Raw genomic sequence first — 19,852 nt, 5'->3', positions numbered from 1 at the left:
TTCAGAAATTAGAGAAACATTTTGTAAAGTAAACACACAGAAGTATAAAATTACAGTGAGTATTAAATATAAAATCTTAGGTTAACTACATATATTTCTACATGCATTAAGAAAACAGCATAATATAGTCAATGATGTAAGTTAAACTTGGCATTATCTCTCACTCTAATATCACCAACTCCTAATTCTGTTCCCATAGGCTGTTCGCAGATTTTTTTAAGTAGTTAATTTCTGATGGCTTACCTTGTAAAACATGCCATATTTTTTACTTCATGCTACTTCCTCTACCATTTCCAAGGGTCCACTCACTGTTTACTCACTTCTGTAAGCTTTTCACATACAGAACCATTCTGTACATCCCAACAGGCCATGGTTGTGGATGCCTATAGTCCCAGTACTCTGGGACTGGGCAGTAACAACACAAGTTGGAGTCCAGGCTGGGCAAACTGACAGACTATTGTCAATTTTTTTTTTCCTTCTTTTTTTGATCAGGTTGGGGACTAGCTCAGTATGCAGATGCTAGGCTCAATCCCTAGTACAACTAATCAACAAACCAACAAATCAATTTTACCTCTTTAAAGTCCAGATTTTCTTTCTTTTTTTTTTTTTTTTTGCGGGACCAGGGACTAAACTCAGGCCCTTACACTTGCCAGGGAAGCGCTTATTCCACTGAGCCATCTCCCCGGGTATCCAAAAGTCCAGATTTTCACAATAACTCTTCTTTCCATTCTTTACTGCCACTTAGGTTCACTGCAAAGCAATCAATTGACAACTCTTTCCTTTTTACTTGCTCAAGAACTATGTCTTATGGTTTTCTGAAATGTCAGTATTTTATCTATTTTTTTGCCCTATTTCACGAGCCAGCACAGGTACCAGCTTTCAAGATCACTTTTACTGGGCTTAATAGTAAATTCTGTGTCCCCTCAATGTTGGCTACAAAACATTTTTCTGAAAAAAATATTCCCTCCTAGTCTTGAATAGGAGAAATGAGAATTGACTCCAAGATATAAAACTACTTGACAGGAAATAAAAATGTGAGTATTTATAAAAACCTTAATTAAAATGTAATTGTTAGTAAAAGAAATGTAAACTGTTATGTTTTAAGTATTGACTGTTAGCTATTACAGTAGATGACTTACCAAACTTTAGCAAATCCTCTCACCAAATACACTATTATTTAGATAGTATCACTTGCTACCAAAAGATGCCCACTGAATTTCCACCTTCCCTCATAAAAAGTTTAACACATGGATCAGCTGCTCAAGGAACTTCAAAGCAGCTATAGAGAGCTATGGAATGGGCTCACATGTGTGCTTTTAAGAGACCTGAGTCAAATTTCAGAAGTGCCACTTCTACACTGTGATACGGGGCCATTTACATCACTGTTCTAGTTTCTTTTTTTATTTTTATCTTTTCTATTTTTTATTTTACTTTATTTATTTACTGCTCTAGTCTCCTTACCTTTAACATAGAAATTGCAAAGTCATATATAAAGCATCTAAGCCATTAGCCAGCACCTGCTTGTTCTTTAATGAGCAACTGCAGGATTCTTTTCCTGTCCTCTTGAACTATATCTACTAGATTACTTCTTTTTTTTTTTTTAATAATTATTTTATTTATTTTTTGTGTGTGTGTGTGTGGCCAGCTCAGCCCACCAGGGGGCGGGCAGGCTGGCATGTGGTGCTGGGGGATTGAACCGTGGTCCCTGTGCTTTGCTTGGCTTAGCTTGTTCTAAGTAGATGCTTTAGACCACTGAGCCATCTCACCAGCCCCTACTAGATTACTTCTTAAATTAGCATGTCAAAAGTAAAGACATCTCTTGAGTAAACAACATTCAAGATCAACAAATTGACTAGTCATGCTGTTAGCTATTGGATCTTGTTTCCAACCTGATAGGAAATCAAATCAAGCATGAAATCAGTTAAGAGTCTAAAATTTCTGTTTGCGCAGGAGCTTTGATACAATCCACACAACTATAAAATTTTCCCTTTAATATGTGTAACTCAATGTTTGTCAGGATATCAAGAGTTACGAAACCATCAACACTAATTTTCAGATGTATTCATCAGTCTCAAAAGAAATTTCATACCACTGGACATGGTGGCACACACTTGCACTCCTAGCACCCTGGAGGCTGAGGCAAGAGGACTGCTGCAATTTTCAGGCCACAATGGGTGATACACTGAGTTCAAGGCCAGCCTGAACATTTTTGAGACATTGTTTCAAAAAAACAAAACCGCCCCCCCAAAAAAACCTCAACCAACCCACACCAATTAACAGTCATTCTCTGTCTTCCCCCTGCTTCCTAGCAACCAATAATCTACTTTGTTTTTACAGATTTGCCTACTTACAACATTTTAAAAAAACTTTCTGAAATTTATATTAACTTTTCAAATACACGTGTAATTCACTGTCAACTGTACATCAAAAAGCTAAGAAAAAACATCGGAAATCTCGAAGATTTAAATTACCTCCATCAATATCTACTGAATTAAAAATTATCCCACATGTTAATCTTATTAAAATGTTTATATAATGAAAAACAAAATAACTACCAGGTTTGCTGGCACATGCCTATAATCCCAGCACTCAGGAGGCTGAGGCAGGACACCAGGCTGGTCTACCGCGAGTTCAAGGATAGCCTCAACTACACAGGGAAACCTAGCTTTAAAAAAAAGAAAATATTTTCCTCCCTCCCACTCTCTCTCTATACTTTTATAAACAGAAAATGGTATAAGGATAGCCCAAACTTGGCTATCTTTTCTAAAACAGCTTATCACCTGGTACCTCGTAAGGTGAATTAGGTAATGCGTGACCACTCAAATTTAAAGGATATTTTGTTTCCCATAAAGTTAAACTTCAATAATCTTCCTTTACATATAGTATGTATTATTCTATTTTAGCTAAACCTTAACTCTGACAAAATCATAAAGCAGAAAACAAATGATGAAGTGCATAAAGATATACTAGAGACACTGCAGAGGGGCAGAGACTACAAGATCAGTCAACTACAGTTCTTTTTTGGTGGCAGAGGGATTGAGACAGAATCTTGTTATGCAGCCCAGAGTGGCCTGGAACTCAGATCATCCTGTCTCAGCTTCCCAAGTGCCAGGATCAAAGGCATGTAGCACCACATCCAACTTTTATGGTTCTTTACAAAGAATGATGTATCTAGAATAAGACAATAGAATGCAGGTGTAGAGCATAAGACAATGAACTCAGCTCTATAACCGAGACTCGGGGGCCTGGCCCTAGCTTAGTTTCTTAAATGGCTGCTTTCACAAAGCTGTCTGCCTCAGGTTGCTGTAGTTCGATCCCCACAACACTCCAGCCAGCCAAACCTACCCTGAAGGCATTCAGAGCAAAAAAAAAAACAAAAAACAAAAAACAACCTTATTCCATTTGGGCCGGGGAGATGGCTCAGTGGAATAAGCACTTCCCTGGCAAGCGCAAGGGCCTGAGTTTAATTCCTGGTTCTGCCAAAAAAATAAAATTAAATTAAATTTAAAAAATTATATAACCGAGACTCTACAAAAATGAAACTTTCTGCCCTCTTCTTATTATTATGTATCAGAAATTACATATAACATTAGGAATAAGGTATTTTTCTCCACCTTTGTATTTTAACAGACTTTCTTTACATGGTAAACTATTGCTGAGGTCACTGTTGAGTTTTAATAACATAAGTATCAAATCTGCACTTTTACAGATTTTAATGAATAATCAAATCCCTTGAGAATACCTCAGTTAATAAGATGGTCAGTTTCTTTTTTCATCTTTTAAAACCAAACCATTTATTTTGAGTGGTTGTTGCAATTCTCAAGATGAAATGGATGCTGCAACTGCTGCTCTCTTGGGTTTAGGTGTCATTTCTTCACAGAAGCCATGCCTGAATCTGCGATATACAATTTTTAGGTGTCTCATTCAACCAGTTCCAGTGGTATTTCATCTTTTAGCCTTTGCACTCCAGTTTTACTTTTCACTTGCGCTTAGTGGGATAGCCACATTTGCCACAAGTCGATTTCTGAAGGTGGTAGGCCTCAGAGCCAGAGCAGCAGCACAACGTGTGCGTCTTATTACAACGCTTTCCAAAGGATGACGTTCCCTTCGTCATCTTGCTTGTGCCGCCGAGACCAAAAGACCAAAGAAGAGGATGCTCAGTTTCAACACAATCTTAATTCATAGACCTATTAGTATGGAAAGTGGGTACAAAAAGGTTCAGTACAAAAAAGCTCGCCTCAAGCTCAGTCTGTCTGTGATACTGATAGTTTTACGTAGTCGTGAACTTGTGTATGAGTAGTATAATCAAAATAGGCCAGCTACATGTCATTTTTCTTTCCTGAAGTTTTGTCTGATACAATTATTTATGAAGAACCAGAATCACTCTTGAACAAATGTATAGTGGAATACAAAGCTTTAAAATGGAAGATCCATGAACAAAACTATGGAGAATGCTATTACTAAGCAACAAGGTATAAGGAACTGTACACTTACACAGAATTTCAAGTGTTTATCAAAAATAGTATAGACATACATTTACTTTTTGGATGAAAAAAGTGAAATTTTTCGAATGATATATCTGAAAGTCACTAGAATACTGAATACAGAGTATAATTTCCAGAATTAATTGTTTTTTAATGTCAAACACAACTCCATGCTAAAGGTTCAGTAACAATGTGTGTCAGGGATGGAGGTACATGTCTGTAATTCTAGCACTCAGGAGGCTGAGATGGGGATCATCTGAGTTTGAGGGCAGCTTGGAGTATGAAGCCAAGACTGGCATGAACTACAAAGCAAGACCCTCTTCACCTCTCCCCTCAAAAAATCTACGTATGTGCTACTTCACATACATTTTATAATTAAAACAAACAAAAAGGGTTTTTCAGGGCTGGGGAGATAGCTTGGCAGTCTAAGCGCCTGCCTGGCAAGTGCAATGACCCGAGTTCAATCCCTGGTACCATATGCTGTAACCGGACATGGTGGCACATGCCTGTAATCCCAGTGCTGGCCGGGAGACTGAGACAGGAGGATCACTATGAGTGTGCTGCTCCAGTATCAACTGAATGAATGAATGAATGAATGATTCAAGTATGGGCACAGGCAAAAAAATTTGTTGTCTGAACACATATATGTGAAGATCTGGTTTGACTGTCACTGACAAGTCTAAGATTTGAAAAGAAACAAGAGTACTATTACTCAGTATAACATACCAATACACAAAATTTAAAATTTAATCAGAGGATATGTGAAAAAAAAAAGAAATTATAGCATGCACAGGTATAAATTCTCTATGATGTGATCACTATGTATATCTCAAATGTACAAATAAAATTTGACTTAAAAAGTATTAACTACTTTTTTACATTACAATATATATTTGTAACTGGTATAATTACTTAAGTGTACTTATATATGTATGAAATATTCTGGCCATTTATTCAATTAATGATTATTCTGGAAATATATGCCAACTATCCTAATGCTTTATGGTCTCTTCCAAGTGGGACTGACCCATATGAGTTTATATTAAAAAATCACCAATTATCCAAACATTCATTGCAACTTTCAAGAACTATTCAGGTAATGCTATCCAATTTACTGAATCGTGTTCTCAACTACTTCCATCCCCTGTCAAAACTCTTGTTTCTTTCCTTATCTCCATTCCCATGTGACACTGGTTTTCTTGGGAAATTCAATACTAATGTAATATAGTGCATCACCAGGATATGAAGGATTGTATGTATTTATATTTTCACAAGCATCAGAAAAGAGCTCTACAAGCTAGGAATTGAAATCAATAAACCATGTAACTATTAAATAGGATAGAAAGTTTTAATCATACTATGTATTTGAGAAATCTCTTCCAGTTCTAAAAATTCATAACAGCACTGTTAACTGCGCTTAGTAATACAAAAATAATACAAAACAAAACAAAACAACGTCTTATAGTGTAAGCTCAACAAATCCTGACCTAATGCAAATCTGGCTATCACCCATCTTCACCTTTCTAGTGACTTAACAAGAATGGAACATCAATAAATCAATCAGTATTACCAAAAATTTCAACTAACAGGTAAGCTATTTTTTTCTATATACCTGATAACATAATAATGTCATTATTTGAGTTTAGCACACATACTAAAGATTCATTATTTATGCAACAATTTTTTCCTATCATGAAAACAAAGTGAGATTTGAATGTGTGCACTCCTCTATACCAAAGTTACCTAGAAGGCTTAAATACATATTTGTTTGTTCTGTGGCATAACCTACAACTTGGAGGTTTCAAACCAACCAACCTACCCACCCACCCATTTTATCAGCTATTATTAAGGTACAGTTTATTAAGAATTCATAACCAGTCTTTTTTAAAAAAATCTTTTCTTTGGTAGTGTCTTACTACGCATTTCAGACTCACAGCAATCCTCCTGTCTCAGCACTGAGATTACAGGTGTTTGCTACCACACCTGGTTTCAGGGCCGGGAGCACCTGGGGCTTTGGGCCAGCATGGAATGAGGTACTAGGCATCAAATTTGGGTCCTTACTCTTGCCAGGCAGGTATTTAGACTGCCAAGCTATCTCCCCAGCCCTAAACCAATCTTTTCTATTACTCTAATTTCTTCCTGAGTTGATTCTTTCAAGTGACATTTTCTCAAACTAGACAGATGAAAGAGAAATATATGTTCACCAAGAGTAACAGTAAATATTGCTATAGAAAGATCTAAAGAGCCAGTTTTATTTTACTCATTATAAAACCAGATCTTAGCTGTTTTGAAAAATTATGAATGCTACTGAGTGCAAAAAGAGCAGAAGAAAATTAGTTTTTGGTATCCCTAAACTATTGAGCTGTAAATGTACAACACTGACAAATGCAGTAAGACAACTTTCAATTTTACTTTGTTAACCTGGTTGTACACTCACTTCTATACACGCAAGGAACATTATTTGAAGCCTTTTCTATTTCTTCAGATAGACCTCTCATAGAAGGATAAAACAAAAGATTAGTACTATAAATTTAGAAGTACTGAATCATCTTCATTGGATTTTAGACTGATCTGGATACTAGGAAACAATCAGGCCTATTAACAGGAAAATACAAAATAGCCACACAGAACAATTTACAGTGAATATAGGAAGGGACAGTAAGCTGCCTACTGAGAAATGGAATTCGACTTTCTTTAGTATGGGGTGAAGACAGAGAGCTGAACTCAGTGTACTAAAATCAATCCATACATTAAGAAATCACAAAACTTAATCTCTGTCTGATTCCAAAAATAAAAATTAGTATTAAACTGCTCAAAACTTCTGACTATGCTGCAAAACAGCAATAGGCACCTACTACCTTAAGTGCTACAGACCCTTAGGGCTTTTGATGTGACCCCTGCAATGGTCTGTGAGGTTAAAACTGGTTTCATATTAACAGATTTTATGCCCCTTTCCTTCATTTTCTCACTAGTATGCATCTGCGCTTTCTAGAAACTAATTTGTGATAAGAGAGTAAATAAAAAATAAGTGGGTTTTATAAAACCAAGGTTTAAATGAATTTTGAAAAAAAAAAAGTTAAAACAGCCACTCATTTTTGGAGGGAATATTATTTTACACTTAAAATGTTACTTGTGTTGCTGGGTATGGTCATACACACCTGTAATCCCAGCTACTCAGGAGGCTGAGGCAGGAGAATCAAAAGTTTGAGGCCAGCCTAGGCAACTTAGTAATACCCTGTCTGGAAGTAAAAATTTTAAGAGGTTGGGAATGTAGTTCACTGGTAGCATGACTGCCTAGCATACACAAGGCTTTGGGTTCAATTCCCATTACACACATACACACATACACACACTCCACCACACACATAGCTACTTAAGCTGGTATGTTAAGAGCTTATTATTTTTAATAAATGTATTTCTCACCTGTAATCACTGCAATAGGGAGGCCAAGGCAGGAGACTGACATGAGTTCGAGGTCAGCGTAGCTTACATAGTGAGTTCAAGGCCACCCAGAACTACATGGCAATATCCTCTCTCAAAACACAAAACAAATTTAGTGGTGCCTTGGTTCACAAACATAATTCGTTCTACAATTTGACAATGTTCATGTTAATGTGAGAAAGGTAACCATGGACACCTAATGTAGCCTTCACAAACAAAATTTCTGCCAAATACTTCTGTTGGCAAACCAAACCAAAGCATTCGTGAACTGAGGCACCACTGTAAATGTATTTATCTCAAACTTAGAACACAGTAAACATCAATAGACAATACCTATAAATACAAGCTTTCTGTGGTCCTTCATTTTTATGAATTTAAAAGGGTGAGAACTGCAGTTTGCGATCAGCTGTCCTAGAGTGTACACACTCAGGGACAAGCTTGAGAAAGTCTGTTCAACACTGTCAACAAAAGAATGAACTGCATACCTTTACAGTACAATGTTTGAGCAAAAAGGGCACATTTAGAAATATGTGCAATAAACCATTCGTGTATCATATATATTGTAATACATGACTTATAAACTAGGTATTAATACAGTTATTTGAGTCTGATGGGAAAAAGGATTGGAGTGGGGATGAAAGGTAAGGACCTTAAAAATACTTAATAAATCGGGTGTAGTGGCATCTGTGTGCAATCCCAGCACTGCCTATAATCCTCACACTCAGTAAACTGAAGGATTATAAAGCCAGCCTGAACTATATACTAATGAAACCCTATCTCAAAAATCAAACCAGGGGCTGGAGAGATGGCTCAGTGGTCTAAAGCACCTACTTGGAACAAGCTTGGCAAAGCAAAGGGACCGCGGTTCGATCCCCCAGCACCACATGCCAGCCAGCCCCGCCCCCTTGTGGGCTGAGCTGGCCATACACACACACACACACACACAATAAATAAATGTAAAAATAAATAAATAAATGATTTAAAAAAAAAAAATCAAACCAGAAAATTTCAAAACTTAAAATAGTAACAACTGTTGGTTTTTGTTTTATTTTCTCCACACTATTTTTGTGTATTAAATGTCTTGAGAAAATTGTAGATGCTATGAAAGTAGGAAAGGCATGATGCATTCTTTTGGATTCAGAGAAGACTGATTATAGGTTAAAATACAGTGAGTTAAAAGTCTAGTCTATTTTCTCAATAAAATTATGGGAAAAAAAAAGAGTTTTAGAAAAAGACTAAAAAATCCTGTTAATAGATTTTATGTGATTATATGTTTAAATGAAAAGTGAAATTAAATGCAGTACATTATTAAAAGTAAAAAAGAAAAAAAGTCTAATCTATATCCTTTACCCATCCTACAAACTTAATGAAATACTACCAAACTTCACATTAAGGAGTGCTTCATATCATGTCTGCATCTTGTAAAGCAATTAACCACTGGGAAGAATGTATGCAATGTGTTGATTATTGAAACTGTCCTACCAATATGATTTAAAACTGTCTCATTGCTATTTGTTTATCAATAAAATTATAAAAAAAATAAAGATAGGCAAAATAAAAAAAAAGTGCTTCAACACACAGAACACAATTAAGTGCCTTAACAGTTCTTTTTCACTTATTTTTTTTCATCTTTCACAATATATAAATGTATTATATAATAAAATTTCTCCAAATATTTTGTAAATGAATGTCTTTAATAAACACACTTTTTTGGGGGGGGCAGAACTGGGGATTGAACTCAGGCCCTTGCACTTGCCAGGGAAGCGCTTATTCTACTGAGCTATCTCCCTGGCCCCAATAATCGCATTTTTAAATGTTTTATTCTTTCTATTACAAAGATAGAATTCTTTTTTGATACTGGAAATTGAACTCAGGACCTCACACCTGTCAGGTAGGCGCTGTGCCACTGAGCCATATCCAGGCTATCAAGATAGAATTCTTTTACCTGTACTTTCAACCTGTCCTTTTCGTCTTATTTACAAGTTTGCAATGCTATTATGGGCTACTGGACTCTTTTAGAATATTTTGCTGAGTTTACACACCTATAATATTCAATAATGGAACTTAGAACAAATGGGGCATACCAATGAATGTCCATTTTGTATCTGTGTATTCAAAGTGGTTAGGATAGATATATAATTGCATTCTCTTAATGAATAGAATGATTTGTTCTAATGGTGTTTGTAAATAGGATCTCAAGTCCGCATCTTGTACAGCAATTAACTACTAAGAAGAATATATGCAGTGTATTATTTGTTGAAACTATACTTCTGATTTGATTTGAAACTGTCTCATTGCTATCTGTGTATCAATAAAATTTTGAAAAAAAAAACCCAAACAAACAAACAAAAAAAACAAGTTTGCTGCACGTTAACCACTGTCTTCTGCTGCTTCAAACTACTGTTTCTAGATGCCTTTCCCCTCAAATGCTCACTTTTTCCTCTCATCTAACAGACACAAGGTTTCAACATCATTTACTAAGGCTAATACCTTCTAATATGTGATGTATAAATTTACAAACTAGCACCAGTACCTGGTACAGTATTAACTGTTCTTCCTTCCCTTCATATAGCAACTATCCATATAGTCTGGTTTTTTTTTTTTTTTGAGACAGGTCTTGCAATGTAATTCAAACTGGCCGAGAGCTCTTTTTTTTTTTTTTTTTAATGTATTTGGTATGAGGTCTCACTATGCAGCTTGTACTCATAGTAATCCTCCCGTTTTTTAATGGGTGTATACCACCACGCCTGGTCTCTGTGGCCAGCTCATTGTGCCCAGAGCTGGGGCCAGTATGGTATGTGGTGTTGGAGACAGAACCCCAGTCCCTGTGTGCTTAGTCTGCTGAACTATCTTGTTGGCTGCTGAGCTCGCTCTGTAGCCCAGGCTGATCTTGAATGCTCAATGATCCTCCTGCCTCAACCTCCCAGAGTGCTAGGAATACACGCTAAAGGCATGTGCCAACACGCCCAATTACATAGTCTTTCAAATTAAAACCTCCATAAAGACTACATTTGCTACCTTTCATTTCACTCTCTCCCATCACCACCCAACCCTAAGGTTTGAATCCTATTACCCTCAGAAAACTTCAAGGCTTTTGCTTAAGTCTTTAGCCTTCTACTATACTGATCAGTTCCCTGTTATTGTACAAAGTATTAACTTCAGGTAACGATTAAAATGGAAAGATTTCCCATTCAAATTCCAGCTCTGCTATTAGTTAGCTGTATCCCCTTGGGTGAATTATTAATTTTTTTTTTTTTTGCAAATCAGCTTCTTTGTTGTAAGTGGATATCCCTGCAAAGTTGTAGAAATACTTATCTATGAAGTTAAATGTACACAAAGAGCCCAACATGCTATACATGTTATATTAATTCTCTTTTCTTTCCTTCTCTGAATTTTCTCCAGGGCCCATCTGTGAGCAACTCCCAGACATTTCCCTCTGTGTCTTGATTGCCTTCAAGTTTGAGTCTTCCAAAAATATCCACATGGCTGTTGCACAAAACTGAAAATCAACCTGCTCAAAAATCAAATACATTTTCTTCACTAAATATACTTCTGATGGCTGACTTACAATGGTATCATCACTGACTTGGCATTTAGTGTTTGTTTGTTTTTGAGACAGCGTCTCACTATGTAGCTGAGGTTAGCTTTGAATTCACTATATAACCCAGGATGGCCTTGAACTTATGGGAATCTTGCCTCAGACTTCTAAGTGCTGAGATCACAGGCCTGAGCCCCCATGCCCCACACCCCTACATTCTAAATGCCAAAACAGGCCAAGCATATTGGTGTATGCCTCTAATCTCTGCACTTGGGAGGCCGAGGCAGGAGGATTTCTGTAAATTTCAGACCAGCCTGAACTGCATAGTAAAACCCTGTCTCAAAGAAAAAAGAATATAGGGGCAAAAATGTGCTCATAAACCCATCAAACACCAAGATCTATGGACTCATTTGGCCCCCATCCTTCCTTCCTTTCCTCTCCTGAACTAAACTTGCGAAGTTCAGGTTTTACTTGCCTTTCCTACTTCAGTATTCAACTCAGTAACCTTTCTCAACCAAGTCTTTGCCTCCTACAACACCTACCAGGAAAACTAGTTTTTGATTTTATATTATCTCATACTCAAAACCTTCAATGTTTACTCACAGCCTAAAAACGATGAAATTCAAATACACTAGACATGGCACTTGTCAGGTCCCAAAGTATCATTTTTTACTTTACAGCAGCTTCCAGAATCAACCACTACTCATCCTCTGGTCACTATTTCCTATTTCCTAGAAGTCCTAACATCACTAACACCTCCATTTCCTCCCAAATCTTCACTGATTCCCTATGGCCATCCTGCAGTATACAGAAAGGTCCAAAATGAAGTTGTTTCATCATAGATTCAAGTTATTTGCTTAAATCTTATGCCCTGTACTAGATTATAGACTCCTAAATAACAGAGACCCCACAGAATTCAGAACAATCATATAGGTACTCAAATGGTTATTAAAGACAGTTTGCATTTGGGAGACCAGAAGTTACAAGAAAACAGTTAACACTGTATGAGTGAGGAGAAGTAGTTGCCAAGCACTACAAGTCAAGCATACACAGAACTATATAAATTTTTGGGGCTGGGTTTGAGATAAGTGCAGTGGAATAAGTGCTTGCCTGGCAAGCACAAGGTCCTGAATTTGATCACTGATCCCACCAAAATAAAAGACTATTGGATTTTTAACGTCTTACTTAATTTCACCAGAAGCTGTGATTTAGCAGAACAGAGGTATAGCTAATAAACATGCATTTTTAAAGACTAGACATATAAAGGAAAATGTGGAGTAACAATGAAAAAACGCTAATCTTCCACATTTAAAAAAGGTCACTTCCCCTTTTCAAGGACTCAATACCATTTCTAATGTGTCTAAAATCTGTAATACCTGAAATGATAAACACTAAAAATCTTCCTCCTTGATCCTTAAAAGCATCCAGTTTTTATCTTGGGGAAAAATGTGCTCAATATTCTTCAACAATTGTTATATCATTTGTGTTTTTATTCATCTAAGAACTGCATTTGGCAGGCACCTGCTATGATCGGAGAAAAAAGTAGACACGGCAGAAACTCCCTGCCCTTGTGGAGCTAAAATTCCAGTGAATTTTACCATCAGGAAACGGAGTAAACGTCCAACCTTGAAATAATAATATGGGACATTATCATAAATTTTCTGGCAACCAAATATTAGGAAATATATTTTCGAAATCGTCGCCCCTGAATTTTCTTCAAGATGCTGTCCAATACCAGTTTCAAATACTACAGTTAATAATTTTCTTCAGTTGAAGAAAAATTTCAGAATGTGTATAGCAGTGAATGAACTCAAAGCATTAAACTGGAGGGTCCCACAGTATGGCACTACAAATAAGACTGTTGTCTCACCACGACGCTGCTACAAAATCTCATCATGAGATGCAGTAATTTTTTAATGCCACATCAACTTATTTCCAGTAACTCCGATTTTCTTAATGTTGGCTTAACTATCTGTATTTAAAAAGGAAGACAATTCAACTCTATCCGCCACGCTAGTTTCCATTCCGTAACCACATTTTAAAGTATCAATGGTCAAGTCCCTTTTTCCCGAATGCACTCTTAGTATTTAAGTAAGATGGTGCAGACCCTGCACTCCAAAAGCAGCACCTGGGAAGAATAGAACTACATCTAAAGAACTTTAAGGGGGCAGGGGGCTTTGTTCGCGGTTTGGGGAGGTCTTCACTGTAAAATTATCCGCAGAAAGAAACCGAGGGCTAACTACATGCAGAGGAGCTGTGAGGGTAGGGAATTGCCAGCCAGAGCCGGCTTCCTAGCGGACTAAGTAAGGCGGGGCAAACACTCGTCTCTTCCATTCAACTTTTTAGGTGTCACGTTGGGGCCCTAGATCCTATAAGAGTTAGGTTCACGACTCAAAGATAAGAAGCCACCTCTCCTCGTTCGTGAACCCTCTTTCCCAAGTGAGTGACTCTCACAGGGGTATGCACACACCTTTCCCAACTCCTCCCGACCCGGGATCAGAGTCCAGCTGCCGACAGGCCGCGGCCTGAGCAACAGGAGCCCCGAGGCCGCGACTCCGCCGGCCCGGCGACCCGCAGCCGCTCCCGCTCCCCGCCCCCCACCTCACGCGCTCGCCCGCGCTCTTTCTCAGCCTGGTGCGGGCTGCCGGCATCGCGGAGCCGATAACGGGGCCGAGGACAGAGAGCTAGAGCGCTCCGGCACGAAACGGGACCGAGTTCGCGGCAGCTGCGCGAACGCGGGCTCGAGGAGGCCGGAAGGGGGCGAGGGGCCACCCTAGGTCGTCGGCCGGGGTGGGCGGTGGGGGAGGGGTGTGGGGTCAGTTCTGGTGGCCGCGACCTCTCCCGGACCACAAGGCCACTCCGCGCAGGCCCGGCCGCTCCGGAACCCGGGCAGGAAGCGTCCCCACCCCGATCAAAGCTTCAAACCTCGGCGGCGGGAGAAGCGGGCCCGGTTCCCGCAGCGGGCCCGCACCCCTGCCCCGAGCAGCTCTCACCTCCTGGTTGAAAGCGTTGACGGCGTCCATGTTCGCGCTGCGGCGGCGGCTGCTCCCGGCCCGCCGCTCACATAGACCTAGCGCCGCGGCGAAGCAGAGCAAGGAACCGGCCGGGCCTGGGTGGAGGGCGACGAGCGGCGGAGCCCGAGGCCGGGCAGGAAGGGGCTGCGGCCGAGACGGAGAGGCAGGCGGCCGAGCAGAAGCAGAGGCGGAGGGGTGGCGGGCTCCTTCTCAGTCCCGTTCGCTGGGCGAGGAGAAGGAGGCGGCGGCGGCGCTGGGCTCCAACATGTCCGTTTGGGGGGGGTGGCTGCGCTCTACGTCTCGCTGACACAGTCCCCCGCGCCCTCACGCACTCGCCCACACTGGCCCGGCCGGCGAGCGGGCGGGCCTCTCTCTAGCTCTCGCCAGCGGGATGGCGGCAGCGGCCGACTCCACGCCGCGCGGAGCACCCTGGGACGGCAGAGGCCTCCAGTGCTTCCTGTGCTCGGCGCCGGCCCCGCCCCACCGCGCCAGCCCCGCCCTCGCCCCGCCCCGCACGCCCTTTCACCGACGCGTGACGAGACGACGTCGCGCGCTTTCCCGCCGTTGACGGCTGGCGGCGGCCGCAGGTCGCATTAGACGTCTTGGTATCCTGGCCGCGACTGCGAGGGGCGCTGGAGAGCACGGTGTCCCGGGGCCGCGAGGCAGGCGCTGAGGAGGCGTGGTGCGCGCCCCCGCTCAGCGCGGAGCTCCCGCGGTGCGTTTTTGTTGCCTTTGTGCCGGGGTAGGCCGTGTCCCGGGCTGGGACGGCTGGCTCCGAGCCTCTCTCTTGCCGCTGTCCGGAACAAAGGGGGCAGACTTTAATCTTGCCCTCTGCGCGAGTTTTTGCAGTCTCCCGTGCCCGCTGCTGAAAAGGAGGGAAAGTCCTCCGATGCTGCTCTGTGTCTACTCTCTGGGTTAATTCTGCGCGAGCTGAAACACCGCGGAGGACCGGCGGGCACTGGGTGTCCACGCAGACCTAAAGGAAGCCCTGTGCAGCCTTGGACGTAGGCGGGGAGTGCCGGGGGTGGGAGTAGTTTCCTGAAACTCTGGCTTTGGTTCCCCGAACTGAGTGGTTCCCTTTACGACCGAAGCACTTTCTTTGAATACCTGCTGTCTCCAGGCATTGTGCGAGTTGTTTGGAATTTGAATGAAGAGATAGACACCGCCCCCCCTTTTGCCTGCAGGAGAGAGGACGGGCGAGAGAATTACAAAAGCATGTGTAAGGGGTAAGGCCCTGGAGAGAAGCTAAGGTATGCATCCAACCAGCTGGAGTTTAGGAGAGGAGAGCTAGGACTGAGACAAGGTCCTAAGGAGCCTTTTCTGTTCTAAAGCATTGGGAGAGTGGCGTTATATAATGTGCTGCCTCTGGAGAACGGTGTGTACTAAGTAGGAGTCTGGGAGAGCATGCTGTACTCCCTGGGGACGAAGGACTGACGCTGAAGGCAGGTAGGGCAGAGCATAGATACTTAGAAAACAGAACAGATGGTCGGAGGCATCGTACCTGAGGCTGAGAAAACAAGGTGTCACTGGTGCTCAAGGTTCTGGCTTGAAGAAGGGCTTGGTTTATGATTCAACAGGAGGCTGTATGGGCAAGAAGGTATGAGGAAAAATATTTAACACTTTAGATCCCTTAGCACATGTCAATGTCTGTCTGACATACAATTTTTTACTACTACTTTTAATCTCCATAACAGGCTTCTGTGCCAGGTGGCTGTTAGTGGTGCCCTTGTTTTATTTGAAGTGAAGTGCAGTTCCGTTAACTCATGTACCTAAGGCCGAACAGCTGGGTGATTGATGTTTGGGCTGCCCTTGGAACAAATAAGTGAGGATGTCTAGGAAGCAGTTGGATGAGCACGTGTGGAGTCAGGAGAGAAGGCTGAGGGGAGGCAGGCCTGGGACTCATTAATGCAGCAGTTGGAGGAGCTGCAATAGACAGGGGGCAAGGCCAGGATGCAGGTGTTTAAAGAAGGTTGGGGTAAGAAGAGTCGAAATACGAACTCTAGAGAAATTACAGCTCTGTCCAGTGCTGAAAGGTAGAAGTCTAGCATGACAGCAATTTTAAAGCACCTTGATAGGATAATTACAATTGACTACAAGTAAGTGAATATTGCAAAACTCAAGTGAAAAGGAATTTGGTTATGGGGCATTGGAGATTGAACCCAGGACCTTGCACATGCTATGTCAGCCTTCTACCACTGAGCTATACTCCCAGCCCATGAGAATTTTGAATGTGCCCAACAGGAAGAAGTGATAATTTTCTACAGTGATGGTTATGTGCTGATTAACCCAATCTGATCATTGCACATTGTATTTGTATACGTGTGTTGAAATATCACACTGTACCCATGAGTATGTTCGGTTCAACTTAAAAAATTGGAAAGAGCCTGATGTGTTTAGTATTTAAGAGCTCATTCTACACCTTGGCTGGAGAAGGGAAGATGGAAATTTTAAAGAAACCTAGCGTGAGTTATGAGGATGCCAGGAAAAGCTGCATTATGAAGGGAAAATACTTCTTTTAAGGTAGATGCAATGTACTTAATTATTTGTTAGCAAACTAGATCCTAGGGCTGGTGAGATGGCTCAGTGGTCTAAAGCATCTACTTAGAACAAGCTAAGCTAAGCAAAGCACAGGGACCACGGTTCAACCCCCCAGCACCACATGCCAGCCAGCCTCCGCCCCCTGGTGGGCTGAGCTGGCCACACGCACACACAAAATAAATAAATAAAATAAATAATAAATAGAAGAGGTGGGGGGCCAGGGAGATAGCTCAGTAGAATAAGCACTTGCCTAGAAAGTGCAAGGTCCTGAGTTCAATTCCCGGTACCGCAAAAAAAAACAAAAACAAAAAAAACTAGATCCTAAGTTTTATTTTTATTTTTTTATTTTTGTTTTTTTTTTTCCCTAAGTTTTATTTTTAAGTCCACTCATCTCCCCCCCCCCCCCGCCCGACAGAACCGGGGATTGAACTCCGACCCTTGCACTTGCCAGGCAAGTGCTAATTCTACTGAGCCATCTCCCTGGCCCCTCATCATCTATTTCATATCACTACATTTTTATTTCAGCTGAACCACCATGGTATTTTCTAAATCTATTTTGCGTCTGGAGGAGCTGTTGGCCTTAGAACTGCCAACGGTACATTAAAAGGCACAGACATAGGGTCCGGGGAAATAGCTCAGTAGAATAAGTGCTTGCCTGGCAAGCGCAAGGGCCTGAGTTTAATCCCCAGTTCCGAAAAAAAAAAAAAAAACAAAAAACCACAGACATTATATGTTTATCACCAACCCTTGGCTTTTCTGGATAACCACTGTTTGCTGAATATTAGCCAAGAGCCTCATACCGTGTTTCTACCCTAGGGCACGGGTACAACTCACTTTTTATTTTCTGCACCCATCTGGGAATTGCCAAAAATGCTCTCATATAAAAACTCCTGGGCTGGCAAGATAGGTCAGCGGACTAAGCGCCTGCTTAGGCAAGTGCAAGGACCAGGGTTCGATCCCCAGTCCCGCTAGCCAGTGACCCAGTCCGGGTGTGGTGGTGCATGTCTGTAATCCCAGCGCTGGGGAGGTTGAAAATGGGAAGATCACTTACCAGTCTGAGCTGCACAGTGAGACCCTGTACCAAATACATAAATGAAAAAAGAAAATTCCTCCTTGTTCCTCTACATAGGCAAGACCACTTAGCATCTAGAAACATTCAGAAGTCACTTCCTTTCACGCATTAATCACATATTTCATGCCTATGTATTATCAGGCTCTGTGCTGACAAGTTTATCTGCCTTCCTTGAGCCAGTATCAGAATCTCCCACCATGCACTTCTTTGACCTACCTACAACATTTGTCACCTTGGCTTTCTACTGCCTGAAACAGTTTGCATTCCACTGTGTTCTGACTTCACTTCTTTCTGTGAGCAGTGCGAGATCTTAAAAATTGGTCCATAAAACTGAATAGGTTTCTCCTTCCCCAGCTCACACAAGCAATTTTTCTCATCTTGTCAATCAGGGAAATTGATTTGGTTAAGCAAGGATGAAATCTTTTTTATTTTTTAAAGAGAGTACAAAGTATTAAAAATTACGAATGATTGAGAACTTCATTAAACAAACTAGTATGAACCTTACAGTATTGGATTGCATAGTGTTGTCTTCAAATTAGTTGTTCATATTACCAGATATATACATGAAAAATTGTAAGTAAAAATATAAGAGAAAAAAAAGGAAAAAGAATTGAAAAAAACCCAAAACAAATAAAACATTAATTGCCCCTTTTCATAGTCCAGTAGAAATCCACAGTACCGTTGTCCAAATCATTCTGCTTACATATGTAGATATCTCTCCCCCACCCATACTCAATTCAGTAATTCCTTCAGCAAGGATGAAATCTTGAACTGGAGTGTGAAAGAGGAGCTGGGGGAGGGAGGTGACAAGTGTAGCTTTGGGATGTGGCCTGTTGGGGACTCAGTGTGTTATGCCTGTTAGACTCTACTGACTGTTGAATGAGGGGATAAATGGTCCGGTTTGTAGGGATATCTTCCATGTACCATTCTATTGAGAGTTGAATGCACAAGGAATAAAATTTGGTTTTAAGATCCACATGTTTGAGGTAGATAAGAGATACTTTTTTGGATGGGGTTAACAGTATTTGCGAGGTCTTCAAAGAAGTTTTTGGATGTATGTTATCAGCTAGACTTTGGGTGCATTGGCAGCATATTCCAGCATTTTTCCATTCTGAAGATAGCTGCATCTCTATCTGCTCTGGGACATCTGGCAGCCCTTCGCACAGCTATTACTGGACTTCCATCTCTGTCTCTGGGCAGGTGAGTCAAATCTTCCCGTAAGAAAATTTTGGCAAATGACAAAAACTCATGAAGGGTGTCCTTTATGAGCAGATCTCAAAGCAGTAGGAATGCAGCCTATTTTAAAAAAGGGCTAGAGGAGCTAGGTCACTAATGTGATCAATAAAGAATCAGCAAGACAGTCATCCCGCTTGCGAACTTTCATTCTCTCAAAGAACAGAAATTTGAACATATATTTACATGTGGGTATGAAAATAGTTCTGAAAAACCATTCTGACCAAACTTGCATTTTTGAAAAAGGTAGATGAAAGCATGAGTCAGAGGACTGAAGAGCATTCAGCAAGTTGTATTCTGATTAGTTCTGTGCCTCTTATCAACGCATTGTCCTGAAAGAGATGTTGGCTACAACCCATAAGGATACACAATATGGAGAGAACCAAGGAAATATTTCAAGATAAGGATTTAAGAGAAAATGGATTTTTTTTTTCTAATTCTTCATCCCCAGTGGAGCCCAGTGATGTCCTTTTTGTGCAAACCTCTGTCTTCATGCTCTTTTATGCTGCTTGTGCCAAAATCAACCAAACTG

At 40.9% G+C, this 19,852-nt stretch overlaps 1 protein-coding gene across 3 annotated transcripts in view; it reads right to left on the bottom strand.

The window, feature by feature from the left end:
• Scaf4 (SR-related CTD associated factor 4) overlaps nucleotides 1-14,894 on the bottom strand; it is a 62,973-nt gene extending 48,079 nt beyond the window's left edge. For all 3 annotated transcript variants that reach the window (XM_023705548.1, XM_023705551.1, XM_023705550.1), the window contains exon 1: nucleotides 14,457-14,894. In XM_023705548.1, the coding sequence (XP_023561316.1) occupies nucleotides 14,457-14,486 (30 nt within the window). In that variant the 5' untranslated portion in view covers nucleotides 14,487-14,894. The remainder of the gene's footprint in view (nucleotides 1-14,456) is intronic.
• Between the last annotated feature and the right edge of the window lie 4,958 nt (nucleotides 14,895-19,852).

This window comes from Octodon degus, unplaced genomic scaffold (assembly GCF_000260255.1).
Source record: "Octodon degus isolate 3935 unplaced genomic scaffold, OctDeg1.0 scaffold00225, whole genome shotgun sequence".
Taxonomy (NCBI): Eukaryota; Metazoa; Chordata; class Mammalia; order Rodentia; family Octodontidae; genus Octodon; species Octodon degus.
Note: the sequence above shows the minus strand (reverse complement) of the source record. Positions and strands in the feature narration are given on the sequence as shown.